The 19,836-nt window shown below is 40.8% G+C and overlaps 1 protein-coding gene across 5 annotated transcripts in view; it reads right to left on the bottom strand.

Annotated features, from left to right (window-relative positions):
• Positions 1–19,836, bottom strand: part of LOC112564247 (parathyroid hormone 2 receptor-like) — a 40,898-nt gene that overhangs the window by 2,622 nt on the left and 18,440 nt on the right. For all 5 annotated transcript variants that reach the window (XM_025238941.1, XM_025238937.1, XM_025238938.1 and 2 more), the window contains 9 exons: positions 13,532–13,631; positions 11,613–11,723; positions 8,922–9,046; positions 7,237–7,331; positions 6,427–6,598; positions 4,071–4,227; positions 2,681–2,741; positions 1,403–1,472; positions 862–953 (listed from right to left, as the gene is read on the bottom strand). In XM_025238941.1, coding sequence (XP_025094726.1) covers positions 862–953; positions 1,403–1,472; positions 2,681–2,741; positions 4,071–4,227; positions 6,427–6,598; positions 7,237–7,331; positions 8,922–9,046; positions 11,613–11,723; positions 13,532–13,631 — 983 coding nt within the window. The remainder of the gene's footprint in view (positions 1–861; positions 954–1,402; positions 1,473–2,680; positions 2,742–4,070; positions 4,228–6,426; positions 6,599–7,236; positions 7,332–8,921; positions 9,047–11,612; positions 11,724–13,531; positions 13,632–19,836) is intronic.

Below are 19,836 nucleotides of genomic sequence, written 5' to 3'. Positions count from 1 at the left end.
TTTCCTCTTCACGAGCACTCTTCCGTTCTTTCTTTCAATTCTCGGCCACCACCTGTCTTGTCAAACTCTTTCTTTTTTTTTTCTTCGCCACCTCTCTTCCAACCTCTTTCTTTCCTTTTTATTTTACTGTGACACACTGCCGCAACAAAAATAAGGAAGAAGTAGGAAAGAAGGGAAGAAACTCATAGCAATCGAGTCCTTGCCTACAGCCTAAGGTGTATCCAGAATGTCCTAAACGTCGGCTGCAGTCGATTAGCAAATTTCCCTCAAGCCACCATGGTCTGCTGTTTCAGATCATCTGTAATTCCATTTAAGTGACTGGGTAGGTTGGCTGGATCACCAATCAGACTCCCCCACCCTTATTTTTTTTTCTCTCAATTGGAGTGAACTCTTGGCAGGGACTCGCTTTCGGCGAAAATACTCGCTCAGGGATTGGCAAAGGTCTCCGAGTGTCTAAGTGGTTGGAAATGGCTTTCAACTCTCTTGCGGGGGTTTGGGGGGAAGAGGAGGTGAAGACATGAAGAGGGTGAAAGAAAGGGTTATCAGTGGCCGAAAGTGCAAATTCCAACACATGCATAATTTCTATACATTTGGGGGTTGCCACGGACCTATTCCCCCCTTCAAGAGTCAGACGGCTTTCTTATGAAACAGTCAACGCGGACGTCTGGAACCGATCCCAGACTCAACACCCAGGGAAATCGCGATCACATGACCGTTAATTTTATTATAGGTTATCGCTTATCGCTACGTAGCTCTTAGATGACCCCTTGGCTTGCATCTGTTACATTCACATCGGTAAAGGTGGTTCAGCGACCAGAAGTCAGCTGACAGGAAGTGTAGAAGGCAGGTGTGACCTTTTACCTGTATCGAAACCGTCTGGCCTTAGGTGGTGCGGTCTTCACAAGCTTCGTGAAGAGAACTCGGACAATGTTGACGAAGAAGACAAAGTTAACCTGAAAAATAGATGTCATGCATTTCATTATCAATTTGAGTGGCCAAGAAAAAAATTTACAAGATTATTTGAGTGCAGCAGTACGGTCGTGACGAACATGTGACTTGAACCCAAGGCCTGCAAACCAGTGTGAACTAGTTCTAAACCTCGAACAAGCAAATAAAGGTAGACCATCGTAAAAGTGTAGTGACAGACAGGATGAGTGTGACATTAACAATTCCACTGAGAATGACAAGTACTTCGGGAATAATACCATTGAGAATGACAAATGCATTAAGAATGACATCTGTATCTGTAATGAAGATTCCACCGAGAATGAGAAATGCTTAGAGACTGACATCGAAGGAGGTTAAGCGAATCAAGAGAGAGATATACAGATAGTGGAAAGGACAGAATAAAAGGTTTTGTCGGTACATCAAATTTGATCGTGGGAAGGGAGCCTAAACTCACCGCCACAGCAAGGAGCAGTGGTCCTTTGATGATCCAGAAAATGGCGATGGTGGGATGAGTGTTCCAGCAGCTGAAACATAGTCATTCGTATTACTGTCCATTTGGTGCCTCGGTATTCACACGTCTACAAGCCTGTCTACTCGAGTCACATGTACGAACATTCCAGCATTCGTTCGTTCGTTCGTTCGTTCGAGAGTGAGTGAGTGCGTGCGTGCAGTTTTTACATGTTTCTTTTTCCGTGGGGTTTAATTTGTCACCTTTACGTCTTCAACAACAGTAAATAATGGCAACGATCCTTCCCTCCCTAAAGGCCAGAAATAAGCGAGTGTTGACTGTCACGCCTGGCAACCCAACACAAAAAAAGTTTTTCTGTTCTAATCAAGTGTTATTTCCAGCAAACCCTTGATGATTTTTTTTTTATGTTTTAAAAACTAAACAAACGGCATCTGTCTTTTGTGTCGGGTAATGTATCTTTTATAACATCCTTAACAAAACTCAAATTCCTCTTAACAACGTCAAAGATGACATTTAAACTGAAACTGCCATTAGTGATAAGAGAGACATATGGCGCCTTCAGACTCATAAACGTTGGAGATGGTAAAGGTCACTTTAGTCCCCGCCACCACCACCACAACCACCACCACAACCACCACCACAACCACCACTCTCACCAGCATCAGCGCCAAACATCTCAAAGTCAGGTAGAAGAATAATGATCAATAACAGCAGAATACATTAACCGAGCACCGTTTTTTTTAAAAGGTATCCTAGCCAGACTGTCTCCTCAGAATCCCTAACACAAATCAGAACAAGAAAAGAAAAAAGTTCAAGGACAAATTTTGATTTATAGCAATGGCACCGACGGACTCGTAGGATGGCCAGCGCTGCATTTAGAACAGAATGCAAACAGCATGACACGCAAGAGAAAGAAGCATAAATAACTGATTAGGATGTCAGAAAAGAATGCCAAAGTTGTTGAGAACACTTTAACTTAACGCTGCCCACGCAATCTTCAGAATTCTCAATTTTATTTTGTTCTTTATTCTCTTTGCTTTCTTTTATCATCATCATCTGCTTCAGTTCTGCACAATAATACACACACACAGAGGGAGAGAGAGAGAAGAACAGATAAATGGAAGAAGCGGCGAGATAACACGAGGAGGAAGAGGGAAGGATGGAGAGCATGCAGATTATGGAAAAACACGGAAGCAGGGAAATTAAGTCAGGGGAAGCGAAGAACGAGTAACAGAAGAAAGACTTTTTCCAACAGCCACTTACTATGTGTCTTCAACAGTTGCTCTGAGTACCACCCATGGCACGATGAACACCAGAGGACCACCTGGAAATACGGTAAACGGGGGAGATGGGGGATCGAGGTCAACTTTCGTCAGTCGATAAGCAGCTTCTACCCCAATAAAGACATAAAGACGCATTTTTCGATAAAATCTGACACGCCTAAGGTTCCAGGTCAAACACTCTTCCCTGCCTTTCATTATTTCCAAGTTCCTGGATGGGAATAAATTAGGTGCATACGGATGAGGTCCGGACGCCAGCATCTGACGCTCGCAGTCATCAAAGACGCCAGATCGAGGCCGGACAAGTTCAGGGACGGCTCAGAACTGTTTGCTTCAGACCCTAAGAGGGTGTCGACTGGTACAGGGCAAAGGGCAAACATTCATCTATTCTGAGTTTCATTATCAAAAGAGGAAGTGACCTAGAACTCGACATTTCCGAAAAAAAAAAAATTCCTGAATGGCTTTGAGAGCAACGGGGAGGTAGTGGGGTGGGGAAGGTTGTGGGTGCGAGGGTACCGGTTGAGTTAATGACTAACGGTTTTGTCCGAGAATTGCGAATAAGGTTGGCTAGGTTAAAAAGAGAGATTCTGCCAAGAGGCACAGAGAGGCTCAATCAAGGATAATAATGACTTTTGCAGGACTGTAGGTCCTGGAGACTGAAATAAAGATACTGCGATTAACCCGTTTGTGCACAGGACTTGGGAAGTGGCTCACATTAACAAATTTTGCCAATAGACAAGCCGGCAAGCAGACTGATCAATATGCCACTAGAGGCCGGCGATAGATGAGGTAAGTGATAAATTGACAAGCTTTGCTTAGAGACACTTGGTTGCTTGGAGACTGAGAGTGCTAGGAGAAAATGGAGTTTGTGTTGCATGGTTGAGACCGGGTAGTTGTCACCATCTTAACGCCGGGGTGATGGACTGATAAGCTAGTGACTGACATTGCTAGCAGAATGCAGAATGCTCAGGAAAAGTTTAAAAAGAAACTGTGAGAGAGACAAAACATACTAACATAACTATTTCCATTTAATTTATTTCTTCTCTCTGTCATAAATTCTCTATGTTTTTCTCTCTCTCTGCTTTGGGAACGCCCACACCCACCCACACAGAGCGAAAGAAAAAATATATATCAGCAAAAAAAAAATAAAAAAATAAAGAACTACTTCAAGAAATACAATCTAACTTTGCACGTAATGACATCCTATACTTCTCTGTCTCTCTCACATGTTCACTCAGTTTATTCCTCTCTCACTGCATCTCTCGCATTGATACATACCCACTCCCTTTCTCTCTTTTTCTCTCTCTCACACACACACTCTCTCTCTAATAAACTCACACAATACATAAAGCACAAGAACTGTTTCTACTGACCCCAGCCCAGCAGGATGTACCAGCGAATGTGATTCTTTTCAGAGAAGACGGCGACGATGATGAGAGTGTGGAGGTACAGCCCCTCGACGAAGATCCACATGCAGCTGGCGGCCAGCACGTAGTTGAACGCCGCGAACAGCAGCTTGCACTTCCAGTGCTGTCACATGTACAGGTGTACAACAGGTAAACACAGATGACTGGTCACAGAAAGTGGTGCCAGAGAGAGAGAGAGAGAGATATGACAGATGACCTCACGGTGGTGCGACAGATATGACAGATGACCCCACAGTGGTGCTAGAGCTATGACACTGAGGACCTAAAAGCATTGAGACTGGAAGGAAGAGAGTGCGATGGTGGATGAAGACGACTTGGAGTCAGCATCTCACACTTTGTCCGTTTTCCCCTTTGCGGAACCCCAGGGAAGCTTCCAGAGACTTTGATGTTAGTTGATTAGTAAATCACTTAATCCCACTCTATATTAACATATCCTGGGCAAAAAGTTATCAGAGAATTTATTTCGCCTTCCCTCTTCTTTCCTTTTTATTTTTAATCTTTTTCTTTTCTTTATCATATTTCTTTTCTTTTTTTCCTTTTCTCTTCTTTCTTTTATCATTTTTTCGGGTTTTATTTCTTTTTTTTTTCGTTTTTTTTTCGTTCTCTTTTTATATCATGAGTCTTTAAGCGGCTGAGTTTTTACAACGAGGGATGTCTGAGTGGGAAGACAAGTAGGCTGGGGTGTAAATATTCAGCCTGGTGCTAACACACCTGTGGGTTCTCGCCAATCCCACGATGCACTGCAAACGCCGTCTGGCGCTGGGATTGCTCCTGGGAAGGAGAAGCCAAGACTCGAACATGGCAGCTGTGATAGTGTGGCGACCAGCATGTGCAGTTTCCTCTTTTTTTGTTATCCACTTCCTTTTTTTTTTCCTTCAGCATCCCGCCAGAGGCATTCAGTTAATACGTTCACGCTAATGAATTATCCCTTCATTCACTCTATCTAATGACGGTTTCCGTTCTCTACTTCTGTTCTCTCTTTTTATTGCACAGTTTCTCAATACGTAGCAGTTGTACAGATAACTCCATTAAGACCCAAATCTTTCTTTCTTTCTCTCTTACTTTCTTTCCCAGTCCGTAACATTTTTGAATTTTGTTCTTTCTTCAATAAGTTCCAAGGGTTCTTATACTTCCAGTCTCATGTCTTTGCGGTCGTCGTTCGAGAAGACAGTAGCAGACGCTTGCCTCTCGTACAGCGGACATGAAGACATTATACAACACATAAACAAGACTGTGGATGTCAGGGCATCTGCGACATCCGCATCACTGACACCTGCCTGCATGCTAAGAGCATTTGTTGCCGGCAAACAAGGAACTTTACAGTGAGTGTGCGTGTTGCCAGCCTCCCAGACCTTATTGACCATTGCCCCAAGGACCAGGGTTTCTGTTTTTTTTTTTCAATCACTTTAAGAAGACGCGTGGAAGGATGAAGACGGTTAGGGAAGACAGTGTCTGTGTCAGTTTTTTTCTTCGGTTAGCCCTCGCTTTCCCTCATGGTGGGTAGTTATTAATGAGATCATGTCTGAAAGTGCGATGGGTCTGAAAATCGGGTGTAATTGTGCTGAAGGAAGATGTTACCCCAAAGTATGACCATCAGGTTCAGCTCTGTGCTATTCTGAGCCTTTGACGAAAAATATATGTTAAAAATTAATATTACATTTAACGACAACTTTGTCATCAAATGTAATTTAAAATTCGATTCTTAGGCATCAGCTCTGGTCCTGGTAATGTAACACCCTCCTCTCCACTTTCCCCGCTGTAATTGCTCGTGTGTTTTTGAGCGATCTGACAGAAGACGAGAAAAATTGTTTCCTCTGGACTTTCTCACGAATCCGTTCAAATCTGCTTTCTCTTGCATTTCTTTCAGACATGAACTTAGATGTCTCAACGATCATTGAGACTGAGGATTTATCTGAACAATAATTATAATGGCCAGTGAGCGGACATGACTCGTCGTTAATAAGTCACGAGGTCCTAGCATGGCAGAGAGATAGAGAGAGAGCTGCTTGATGAGAAATTAATTGTTCTGTACTGTAAAAGAAGCTTTGATAAATTTATTCTCTAGAAATGATCGAAACCTCACATTAACAGAGCTTATGGTAGAATCTACCTTTAAGTGCGAACTGATATACTGTATTCACTGAAAGAAAAAAAGAAAGAAAGAAAGAAAGAGGAAAGGGAAGGAGGGGGACTTTGACTAACCCTGACTTATAGAGAAAGAGAGAAGAAATGAAAGTGTGAATTGAAGAGGTCAATGCTGACTACATTTCTCTCGTTACCAGCAAGAACATCCCCAACTGACCGTGCTGCCGTCATCCCTGAACACGACGGCGCCAGGGACTGTCTCCATGACGTCATCAGGTAGTCCCAGGTGAGCCACCAGAAGATTGTCCCGCAAAAACGAAAGCACGGCCCTCAGCAGGAAGGCAGAGAAGAGGTTGAGATGCACGGTGTTACGGGGGCAGTGCAGACGTCTAGCAAACAACAAGTTGAAAACAATAAAAAGTGTTTTATATTGAAAACTTAAAGGTTAGCGAAATGTTTAAGGGTTCGAAAAAGGTAGTTTAGTCAGCAGATAGAGGTATACTGTTCTTTCATCCTATTTTCATGGGGTGATTTAGTACCTAGCGCTGAATTTATTTAACCAGACTTTAAAAAATTTTATCCGTCTACACCTTTAAGAAGTGATGCTGGACAAGATCTGACCAGTAAGGACCGACAGGAGAATTCCATGCCAGATGACTTTAGCCGATGCTGTCTAATGATATAAAAATTTTATGTCTGATTCTTGAACTCCAGTAAAAAAGTACTACAATTTTCCACAGACTGGGAGTCACTTTAGTGTTTTCATAACGACTATCTATCATGTTTACTGAACTCAACTAAAATTTGTACACACTTCCTCAAATTAACAAAGGTAATGTTTAAAAAATAATGAGATCTCAATTATATTTCGTTTATTTGTATGAAACGAGAGCCAGGTATCATGCACTGATTATTTTATACTCTCTCCACGAGTAGGCATCGACTTCTGTCAAAGTTTCCCTAATGGGTTTATTTACAAAATAAATATTTCTTTCCTCCCGGAATAAATCCAATGACATCGACTGACCTGAAGTAAATCATGATGAAGATAGCAATTGTGAGAGCTGCCAGCGACACTCCGTACCCAAGGTTGTACATCACCTTTATCCTGTTCAGGTGAGCCTGAGTCAACAGATCGACATTCAGCCAGGTATTCGTCTGTTTCGTACGAAATTTTATAGAAGTGACAGTTCCTATACATAAATATCATGACTAGGACATGAATGAAACGATAACAATATCTTAAATGGTTGAAGTCAATGACTAAACTTCAACAGAAATCCTTTTTAAAATAGCAAAGACAATCACTTTCTTTGAGTGTTTTTAAAAATATAAAAATAGAGATAATAATGAAAAGATGTTCTATGAAAACTACAGTTTCTTCATCCAGATACCTAACACGTTACCTACTCCCTTCGTCCATCTGAAGACATGTTGCAGTATGCAATTTAAACACATTTGCTAATTAAATCCTATCCCATCCCATAAAAATAAATCCGCGAAAAAGATGTCCCACGGAGATAAACTAAATCTGTCCTTTTACCGATTTTTGTATTTTGCCGAAACCTTGTTAGCACCGATGTCTCGGAGAAGATGCAGTAGATGAGGCCAAATGTCCTCATTAATGATGACGCCCATGTCTAGCCTGACCCCTCCGGGTATTTCTCGTGATTTATTTCAGCTCTGCAGCTGTCTTTTCTCTCCATTTTCCCCTCTTTTCATAAAGCGAGTAATACGAGCATGTTTTTCTTTCTTAGGTATCCTCAGTAGAAACACAATGCCAAACGAGGTGACATGCGATACATGGCAGTACATCCTAACAAATTGAAATGTTAGCCTGGGGGCAGGCTGGCCAAGCTGCAACTCGTGTGATAAAAACAAAGTGTACTAGTAAAAAAAAAACCCAGAGATTTAGCGAGAGGCGGAAGGTATTTATCTACATATCTACAAAGCCTATCAAGACGCAAAAAAATTTGAGGAGGTTTTTAGTTAATTTGACATGGAGATATCGAGTCTTCTATCATACGAACTCTTTTGTCATTTGTCACTCGGGGCTAAAAAGAAAGAGAGCGAGAAGTGAAGAGAGAGATGAAGGAAGAAAGGTGGAGAGAGAGAGAGAGGTGAAGAGAGAAAGGTAAAGAGAGAAAGGTGTCAAGAGAGAGAGGTGAAGAGAGATGTTCTTGAGCACACTACAGTTATTAGACAATGAGTCTACATTGGTTTCTATGGTTGTGTCTATATTAGGACGTTTGAATGTTCTATAAATAGTATTTGATGGTATATATAAATATGGCTTTTCAAAGTATGCAAAATGAAGGTAAGCACCTCATACTTAAAACAAGATTTTTACCCTGTATATTTTAACAAGGAGGTGGATCACATTAGATATTAAAACTAAAGATTAACTGATTTATATACTAACAAAACAAAACTACATTTATATATTTCTATATAAACATATTAGCGAAAATTAAATGAGAGAAGGTGGGCTCTCTGTGAGAAATTACTCTTTTTTTAATCTTACATATTTTGATGATAGAGACTGAAGGACTAGGTTCTCCGGTCACGTGATCCAGTAATGAGATGGGAGCAGCAAGACACGTGACACTGTAGAGCTGTAAGTATCTGCTTACTAAAAATGTTTTCGTATTCTATGTGTTTAAGAAAGTCCAAGAGAACGGAACAGATTCACGATTTAAAAAATAAGAATACCTCAGAAACATGGGGCTGAGGCTCCGAGGAATCGAATGTACACTGAGTGTAGTTCGTCCAGGAGGTGTTGAAGATGGGATTAACAAACCAGCTGCCATCGTCCATGCATTGTCGACTGGCAAATCCTGGAGCGATAACGTGAGTGATGAGCGTTGAGGACTAGTGTTGTCGACGATTTTAGTGATTGGACAACGATCAGCCTAAGATACCATTTCATCAAATCAGATATCGAGATACACAAAACATCACCATCCACAGAAGTCCAGAAGGCGTGAAGATGATACATGGATGTGATCAGATTGTGAAGGGTTTAGCCAATGAGAGAACTTGGATCATGTCTCTAATAGGCTTTAGTGTACGTAAAGATGACAATGAACTCAACCATTTCTGTGCATAGTGAAGCTGTATCTCGAGAACAGAATCGGGGGTTATTCTCCCACATTTTGGGAAAAAGTACCACCCACTGAGCTTTGATCATTAGCAAAAAAAAAAATTTCACATCAATAGTCCTTTAAAAAGGTTTTTTTCGTAAAGAGATTATGAAATATAAAACGTAACTACGACGACAATCACCATTTGGACAGCATTTTTCTGCCTATAAGCATTAAATAGAAACATATTTACACTGATTAAAAAAATCGAGCAAAGCTTTGTGCTTGTTTCAAATATTTGTCAAGATATTACGAAAATGACACTAATTCCAGTGCTTTGGATGTAAGATATTACAAAATTACTTCAGTGCATTTACAAGCACGTACATCGCGTTTCTGATGCGAAGATAAAAGAGAAATTATCCAAAGTGCTTTTCATATTCATCAGCGGGCAACGAACTGCCAATATTTACCATAACTGAGTTTATATATAAAAGACATATGGTCGTTAGATTAATATTACATCTGAAAATGACAGACAGACAGACAGACAAACAGACAGACAGACAGACAGACAGACAGACAGACAGACAGACAGACAGACAGACAGACAGACAGATCAGCTTAATGGACGAGTAATCAACTGTTTTCTTACTCTTTCGGAACTCTTTCCTGAAGAGAAAAACATACACGATGCTGAATTTCAAAGAAATCTCGCTCAAAAGCTTTAACCGTTTCCATGGTGACAGTTTTTGAGATATGCGCAGGGCATGGCCTCTTCCCAGGAGATAAAAATATCCATAAGTTCGACATTAAAAGTCGTTTTTGTTTGCCTGACATCTCGTGATGCCAAGCTCTCCCTGATGGAAACATTGAAAACTCCATCAACCTTTCCCTGCGATCGTTTAAAAATGTATGCTTTAAGTATAAGTCTGTTTTTACCGTTACCGTGGGTCGAGAATCATTTCTCCATTCAGGTTATGACAACTGATGAGATATTGAGCAGCACACAGTAAAGAATTTTAAAAAAAATCTTCTTTAGGGCTTCAAATGTAACCTCGTCACATAAAATTCTCTGACATTATGCATCGCACCCTTCTCCACCAAAAAAAAAAATGTGTACATCATACATATATTCTCTAAACAAACAAAGAAAGAAACAAGCAAACAAACAAAGGAACAAACAAAGAAACAAACAAAGAAACAAACAAAGAAACAAAGAAAGAAAGAAAGAAACAAACAGAGAAACAAACAAGGAAACAAACAAAGAAACAAACAAAGAAACAAACAAAGAAACAAACAAAGAAACAAACAAAGAAACAAACAAAGAAACAAACAGAGAAACAAACAAACAGAGAAACAAACAGGGAAACAAACAAGGAAACAAACAAAGAAACAAACACACACAATTTTTTTCTTTCTTATTTTAACCTAGATTTCTTAAAACATGGGAAAACATTTCAAGGAGTCTATTACCGACGATAATTTAGTAGTTATATCAAATAGTACCACCAAACCATAACATCGATGATAATGAGGGTCGTCGTTGCACTACCAGACCTAAATTTTTGTGTTTTGCTATTTTGCAGCCAACAGGTGGCAGGTTTGGAAATCGTCTTAAGTGAGTTTGTTTGGTTGGTTTCTGTTAAATGTCACTGACTATTCAGAAAGGCAAACAGATATTGCAAAAAGCCTCAGGTTTCCTAAACATCACCGGCGGCCATGTCCTTTGTCCGCGCTCACTGCTTCTCTCCCCGAGTAAAATAAAATTTGTTGTCTCCCTTTCTTAATGACCAATCGATATTCTCCCTTGTGATGTGTTTTTATTTTTCCGATGTTGTCACGTAAGTCTGGCGGATTGTGATTTATTTTGCTGCCAGTCTTGCCTTCTGTTAACTTTTAAGTTTTGTTGCTTCTGTCGTTCTCTTGGCTCTTCTCACGTGCTGGGTCTGAAGATTCGCGCATGCGCAGTGGTGTGTGTGTTTGCTGTGAGCAACAGTGTGTGAGTATGAGCCTGCAGCTCTTTGAAGGTTGGGGAATGAGAGATATTCTTGTGTTGTCAGTCAATCAGTAAGATTTTATTTTTTCCTAAACTCTTTAAAAACGTTTTGCTGTTTTTTATATTTAAATTAATAATTTTTTGCTTTCTTTCTCTTTCCATGTATGTCAGTTTTGGATAAAAGTCTTGAGTTTTTTCATTATTTTCAACGTTCTTCTTCTTTCCTCAGGCTGCTGTAGATGACGACGAAAATGATGCAATAAAGATAATATCAGTGATGAAAGCATGGGATTAAGGTGCTAGCTCACTGTCAGAACTCACCGGAAGTGTAGAACCCATGGACGTAGTCGGGACATGGCTGCACGGCTGTCTCACCGGACATCGTCTGTGGCCAGCACATGATGCTATCCCATGTTGCATTGCAGCGCAGACCTGCATACAGCACGAACATAAGTTACAAACAAACAAACAAACAAACAAACAAACAAACAAACAAACAAACAAACAAACAAACAAACAAACAAACAAACAAACAAACAAACAAACACTTTTTCGCGCGCGCGCACACACACACACACATGTCAATATAGAGGCATAATCACGACCAGTAGCGGATGCTTAACGACCAACAGGAAATGACGTCTGAGCAGCGCCTGCATGTTCAACGGTCGACAGGCGGAAGACTTTTTCTCTCTCCTACGTCATCATGCAGCGTAGGAGAGGCACTGACGTCAGCAGCTTCTGCTTGCAGCCGTTTTCTCGTTAATTTTCTTACATTACCTTAGTTTAATTTTTTTGTTATTTGTTGTGTTCTGTCCTCTTGTTCTCGATTTGAAACTGTCGCCCATTGTTTTAAATCTTGTTGAAATGTGAGTGGAAAAAATGTACTTGAAATGTCGAACTCTTTGCGCTTTATTTTGGGAAGCAAGACGATGCATCAATCAAGTTGGAGAGAAACAGTTTAAAGTGAGTCCACCTACCCCCTCTGCCCCCTTTCCTGTTTTCATCCTAAACCAAAGTGATAAACTGTCAGATCATGGCAAGACATCTGAAGGCCAGCGACTAGAACCACAGGAGTCCGAGAAAGAACTGCACCAAAGGATGTGCGCATGTCCTGTAGTAGGTCCTAAGGCCATCCTCCCCAAGCCCTTGACGCTTTCTTACATCAGCAGGAGAAAAAAAAAGAACGAATAGCAGGTTAAGAAAATCTTTTTTTTTCTTCAGGATGCTCTCTAGTATCTTGCCGTAGGTGACCTCTTTCTTTCTCACAAATAAAGAAATGAAAACAACATCATCATCAACAACAAAACAGTTTTGAACATCTTCGAATTACCTTACCGAAGAGGAAACAGATATTCTTTGTGCGTAAATCCTGATTACCATTGATAAACCAATATCAGTTGTCTGTAAACATATGTCTACATGCGGATTACTCTTAACAATCCTGTTTCTATTAGCATACGCGAAAGGATGTCGAGGACCATGGCAGTCGCATCACCATTCCAGTTTGTCTCCAAAATCGAGATCGACTTCGTATCTAAGAGCAAAAACAAGGGCTGATTAGGGACCTTTATGGTGCGCTCACTTTTAGCTGGCTGTTTAGGCTTCCTTTGTCTCTCCTTCCCTCTTTCTTCTTGTCCATTTTCTCTTCCAAGCGAAATGTCTTTTATTCCCGACCGTCTGCCTTTCCGTGGGAAAGAACTGACACCGTTCCGAGGTGGACCGTGGGCTAGGCCCGGCTATCGAGTGGCGTGCCTAGCAGCCAAATCGTCGTCAAAGTCGCCATTAACGCCACGATGATTGCGGGAAGTATGGCGGCGGTACCAGCACCCACCATCCGATCTCTGACGTCAGCCTCCAGCATCGCCGGCGCTTGCACGCACACCGCAGACACGACTTTGTCTACTTCGTCACAACGGACTCGGCCAACTCTCCCTCTCCGACACATTCATTATCGCCAAGATCTCCCGAAACGAGGGGCATGACATTAAAGGCTCCAGAGTGTTGATATTCATTGTCTTCGCGTGTAATTGTGGGTTAAAATAAGAAAATATTTAGTGCTAATAACTGTCTTTGACACACGACCATGACGGTCATTGGCTTCAGCTGCATGGCTATCCTTCTGCTAATGATATTAAGGTGTATGGCTATCCTTCTACTGACATTAAGGTGCATGGCTATCCTAGTCTGCAGAGCTATCCCCTTGTTTATTGTCAGCTACATAGCTATCCCCTGATTACCGTCAGCTGCTGCAGGTTGGAGGAGTATTTCATCTTCACAGGCTTTCCGAGCTTCTTCTATTCTTCGACTCTGTTGCTCAAGGGACAATACAACAGAATTCTGAAAAAAACAAACAATAACCTGGCTTGACCTTTCGTACAAAGCAAAACATAAGACAGAACATACAATGTTTGTAGATATTCTTACAGAAAGGGGAGCAACAATTTAATAATATCCTAAATAAATATAACAATATTCTGCGAGATTCATAGAATTCAACTGATGGTATCCCTTTCTGTCAATCTCTTTAACCTCCTTTCCTCCTTCGAACACCATGATTACCTTGTCGGAACAAGTCCGGAAAAGGGGGAAAAAATCTAATTTTGTGGCCCCTGATACCCTTTATTTTTTTCATAACGACAGTAATTTGCGTAGAGAGATGCGAATCAACGATTACAGATCGTCGCAAGTTCAGAATGTCCTGACGATGGATGGGACAGAGGACAAGGAATCAATAACCAGGTTACGGGAGGCACGAACAGTGACGCAAAATGGCAGCTTAACTCGGGGAGGCCGTTAGAACCGGCGAGAGCGCACGTGGAGCGTCCTCCCAGAGTCTCCTGAATTGAGACAAAGATTGACGACCGGGGCTAGGCCAGCAAATATTACTGACAGACGGGAAAGAAGCGACTACAATGGACTCCGTCATTACGAGTGAAGGTATGACAATGACAATGACAATGACAATGACGATGACGATGACAATGACAATGACAATGACAATGACAATGACAATGACAATGGCAATGGCAATGACCAACTTTATTTGTCCTATTGGGCAGTTTGAACATGGGAAGGTTCTCTAGTCAAAAAAGTAAAAGAAATAAAAGAAGAGGAAAGGTGAATATAAAAGGACCTGATGTCTAATTTTTCTACCAACGCACGGGTACATGAATTGCTGGAGGTCTGACGAGACCAACGCTAAAGCTCTCGGAGGTGATAACCTGTCAGGTCCCGGTGATCCCTTTGAAAGCCAACCTCTGGAACCACAGGAGACCAAAAACAAACCACACCAAAACTCTGAATATAAACAGCATAACACATTGTGGTTTACTTTATTAATTTTTTTTTTGCAAAAGCTGTCAACCTCCACTCCACCCGGCTTAGAGGTAATAATCTGAAAACACAACAGACGATAAAGCCTGAGATTATGAACCTCCGTCAACACGAGAGCTTGCATCATCTGCTATTCCTTTTTATCGGTTATAAAATCGCAAAATAACTGCTGCTGCTACATTTCCTAAACAACAACATTATCAACTGCTACTACTAATATTTTTGTGAGATGGCTAGACAGCAGGTCTGGAGCCATACAGATTTAGTGATGACACAAATGTCATGAACGACCGATGACTGTTGGCTATAGCCCAGGGCGGACATAAAAGCGGTGGATGCTTCAGATTGTCGCTACAGTAATGTCTTCATCTGCCGTACAAATGCTTGCCATCAATCAAGCTCAAAAAAGAAAAAAAAAAGCAGACACAAAGAGAAGCATAGAGATTTTCTAGAAGTCATTCATATACACTGATTTACCTGCAACAATCCTTAGTAGTACAGAAAAAGAGGCTTTAAATTTTATCTGAAAGAAATAATTTTGCTGAATTATTTTCGTCTCCTGGTGTACCACAGACGTTTCCTGTCGAAACAGAAAACAAATCAGTGGACACGCAAAGTGTGAACAGCACTCAGGAGCGCATGCACAAAACGCATTTCTTTCACGGACTAACCATGGACGTGTATAGGTGGACTGCCGTCTGTCTGCCGAGACCAATGTTAGCCTCTTTGGAAGTTCTCCGCTCATAGTCTCGGCGAGCCTAAACAAAGACTGTGACTAAAGCGGAAACTTTGTAGTCTCATGCCTCATTTTAGTAGTTAATCTGAAATGTGACTAAACCGGAAGCTTTGTACACTCCTGCCTCGTTTTAGTAGTTAACTGGGAAAAACTCGTCTGCCAGCAGTCCAGTAATACAAGTTCGTGAACAGACTGTTCAGAAAAAATTACACAATATTTTCTTATACTCTGAACAATAGTTTTTCGTTCACAAGCCGATATGTAAGGGGTTTAATGTCACAAGGAATTCTACCCTAGGTGGCCATTTTGAGTCGATGGGTCCTTTCATTGTACAGTCAAGGGTGTCACGTGTCGGGTAATGAAGGAAGGCAAACAGGAGTACTAGTTGGTGCCAAAAATTGTGACTATTACTTCTTGAGAAGGTAAACACATTTTTTAAACGATTTGGAAACCTAATCGGATTATTTAACGAACCTCGAGCCTTCCCTCGAAAGTATCACCGCCTGTCTATACAGGTTTTCAGTCTATAACTGTAGTGACGAGGCCACTGTTGCTGACACGGATGTTAGCATGCAGTAATTTTGATAATATTGTGTTTCATGTGCATAGAATCATAATTACAAGTGGATATATTAGAAATGATTTTTTAGAAATTTTCTTGTCGGATTCGATGTCTCACCCCGCAATTTTCTCCTGTCACAGAAATAATGATTTATTGAGCAGCACACGCGCTTCCTTCGATGTACCGTGCACGTGATGTCGTCTCGTGGAGGAGGCCTATCTGCCTGTCACGAGGTGAATGAGTGTATTATTGTCTGTCACATCCCATCGATAGTCCAGTGGAGGGGAGGTATTTAGTGATAAAAAACGAGACAGAGGTGTGGGTGTGTGTGTGAGAGAGAGGAGAGAGAATAAAGACGGTCCGGTGCAGCAATGATGAACGCCCTAATCACCAATACAGTAAAAATCGGATACCTTGGGTTCAGAACTCATCTTGGGCACTTGTTTGTTTTTTTTTCTCATGTGGCACATATTTGCAAGGCCGGATACTTATGGTCTAGCTTGCTTCCTAATTTTCTAAGACAGCTCAGGGTTAAGATTAATCTTGTCGTACAAGAATTCATATTAACAAGAAATAAAACCAGACATTTTTAATGACTTTTTCGGTGAAATAACCAAAAAAAGATGATCTATTCATCAATCACCGTGTCACAATAAAACATCATGATAACTATTCCGATATTTTAATGTCCTTTTCTGCAAAAACCAGAAACCAGGGTTGGTTTGCAAGTTAGCAACTGAAGGCACAGTCCACATGGAGACCTGAACTCCGACATGTAAATAGAGCCATTGCTAGTTAATTGACTCTATGAAGCTGTGGCACGGGTTCACAGAGGTGGGGAGTGAAATAAATCACATGGACAAAAAGTCGTTAGACCCATGCCGACATCTCGCTCTCTAAATCAAATCACAACAAGCACTCGATTAGCCTGTCTCACTGCCTCCCATTGACATCAGCTCAGCCTCCACACTGATGTCTGCTGACCCCATGCTTGCTGCCACTTCCATCAGCTGTCGGTGGGGTCTTTTTAAAAAAAATTGAAACATAAAAAAATTCCCCATAAACTGATTTAGTTCATTTTGTGGTAATATCTCTCCAAAGCTAGACAAAGACTGTCACTACATTCTGTTCAAATTGTTGAAGCACAAGTTTTGATAATGAAGAGAAAATAAGAGAAATTAATCTTAATCTAGTTATTTCTTGGTCCCAAATATCATTAAATATCTGACAGTGTTTGGCAAGTTTTCACTTAGATGTTAAAGAAAAATTGCCGAAGCTAGTCCAACATTCAAGAATGTTATTGAAGAAGAACTTTCCGACTCTACTGTTTCAAAGCAGCTCCTGGTGGAGAGAAAGATCCAGAATAAACTGCTGGAGAGTGTGCATGCCATGTGATGACTACGGAGGTATACCTTGAAGGTCCTCACACAAAGGGGGAGTCGCATGAAATCAGGTGAGCGGCGAAATAACAGTTTATCTCACGTGACCCCAACGTGTGCACGTGGTACACGCGAGTGTTCTCAACGTAAACAACCAGCACGTGCATAAGTTTCCAGATCCTTGCATTGAAAGGGATAACACTTTTTGTCCACAGAAACAAGATTATTTTGTGTCTGGGTGCAGTAAACGACCTGCACTTAAGAGAAAGGGATGCTGGAATGTTATAAATAGAATGGCAATCTGTGTGTGTGTGTGTGCGCGCGCGTGCTATGCAAATCCCAACCGTTTTTCCAATCCTCACAATAGCTTACAGGACTCCTTTTTTCGTCTACAAAAAATATCATAAGTTATGTTTAAGTATATTATTTTAATGTTTATTTTACAGGCAGTTCGAAATAAAAACAAGCGATTTTGAGTGGGATTTTTTGACGACAGATTATGGTGTGTGTGTGAAAGAGAGAGAGAGAGATATAAAACAGACAGAAAGAGACATGACCAACCCATCCTTCAAGAAAATCTTCGCACTGAACATTACTTGCAGCTTTTGTACAGTTATCTGCTCTGTAGTGTTTAGCAATCTCAAGTATTCAAATGGTTTTCTTTCTTTCTAAGAATTAGAGGATGGGTAAACCGTCTGACCTAATGTTCTTTCACAAAAAAGAAGTGAAGTATTGTAGCATTTCCTTCTTCATTCCCGGAGAAAGATACTTCAAAACTTAAGCTTGATTGAAAATCTTCGGACCCTTTCGTGATCTGTCTCTGGTGAAGTCCACACAAGTGAGACTAGAACCTGTCCTGAGCCCCGCGCCAGCTACATTGAATTAATAGGTCTAAGGACACTGCAGACACTCATTCAGAATCCCTGGTCCTGTCCTCTGTGACCGACATTCCCAGTCTTCAATATTTCCTCTCGGAGGAACCTGAGTGCAGATACCTTCCAAAAAGCCTGTGAAGATTTGTGAGGAGAAATTCATGTCGCGAACATAAAATAAAATCAAACCGCAGTATATTAGCTTCATATTTATATGCTTTCCGGGAAAAGTGTTTCTGACAATGATTAATTGGAATCTTAGACAAACTTAAACAAAATTTTCATACAACATTCACATAAAATCTTTGCCAAACTTGATCAAACCTTCGTAATACTTGTCCAGTTCAACGGCCTTTGGAAATAAAGAACACGGAGAGAGAGAGAGGTTGATAATACAATGTCCACACGAAGGACTTTTCATTAACCGCAGTGTTAATTGTATGACAACAAATTTATCCAGTTAATCTGCATTCGTGGAAAATCAGCTCAAGAACGATAAACGTTAATTACAGGGAGTTGTCCCCCATTGTATAAAAATGGAACAATTGTCTCCCGGGTTGCCTGGCAACGCTTGCTCTGGCTGTTCTCTGGCAAATCGAATTTTTGACACGTGCGGCAGTAAACTGATGTCAGCCGCGCAGTAATTGTTTCTTTTATTTTTTTTAATTATTTTTTTTTTTAGCATACTGGTTTTTTGCTACGATCGTCGTGACCTTTGGTCATTACCTAGTAATGCAGTAACTGTCAGAACAAGGCTGGGACCAAGGTGTTAAAAAGTCCTTAAAATTGAAGTATCAATTCATTATTTATTACTTCTACTATTGTCTTTCAATGAACATTGCCAGATGCAACTAATAGTTTCTGGAAATGTCCTCTAGTTGAGATGAATGACGGTTGTGTAGTGTCTCCAGATGATCAAAGAGACTTCTGTCTGCCTGGGAAAAGACAACTACAAAGAAATGAAGATTGTCCGAGGATGAAACGAAGGCATAAGTTGAAGTGAGGAAAAAAACCTAACGAACGAAGTATTCGTGGTTAGACTAGAATTTAGGCCCACATGCCAGATGTTTCTAAAATTCCAAGTCGAATTTGTCTACACTAAGGTCCTGATTTAAATTAAATGGGAGGAGATTTTTTTGTTGGAATAGGGAGATTCTGTAGCTCCGGTGAAGCAAGAGGATGGTTCATTACTCACTCGTCAGTGAGTAGAAAATGTCCTCTGTCAACCTCAAGTAAATAGCACACGATTCTCGAGGGAAGGAAAAAAACGAGAGGAGAAGAGGGCTGGACAGTGATCCACTAACAGCTCTCTAGCTACACTTACCTTAATTTAATTATACCTTTCAGACTGACAACTAGGACTGTGGACAGATAGAAGAACGGACAGATTGAAGTACAAGCGACTGACTGCCGAATCTTTTTTGTTTCTGGTCACAATGACTCTTGTTTGATTATAAATAAAAATAAATCATCGATACAAGTTTTGTAAAAGCATGCCATTCTGAGAGCTGCCAAGATTAAGTCATCGAGTGTTTGCAAAATTTATTCCAACAGAAGGAAAAAAAGGCAAAAAGAAACTGTTATCGTCAGGAATTTAAGACAGCTAACACCGGGACATGACAGAGATAAGGTCTGGTTTATGATCCCCATCCCCTTTCTT

This window comes from Pomacea canaliculata, linkage group LG5, assembly GCF_003073045.1.
Source record: "Pomacea canaliculata isolate SZHN2017 linkage group LG5, ASM307304v1, whole genome shotgun sequence".
Classification (NCBI taxonomy): Eukaryota; Metazoa; Mollusca; class Gastropoda; order Architaenioglossa; family Ampullariidae; genus Pomacea; species Pomacea canaliculata.
The sequence above is the reverse complement of the archived record's forward strand: the minus strand, read 5'-3'. Positions and strand labels throughout refer to the sequence as shown.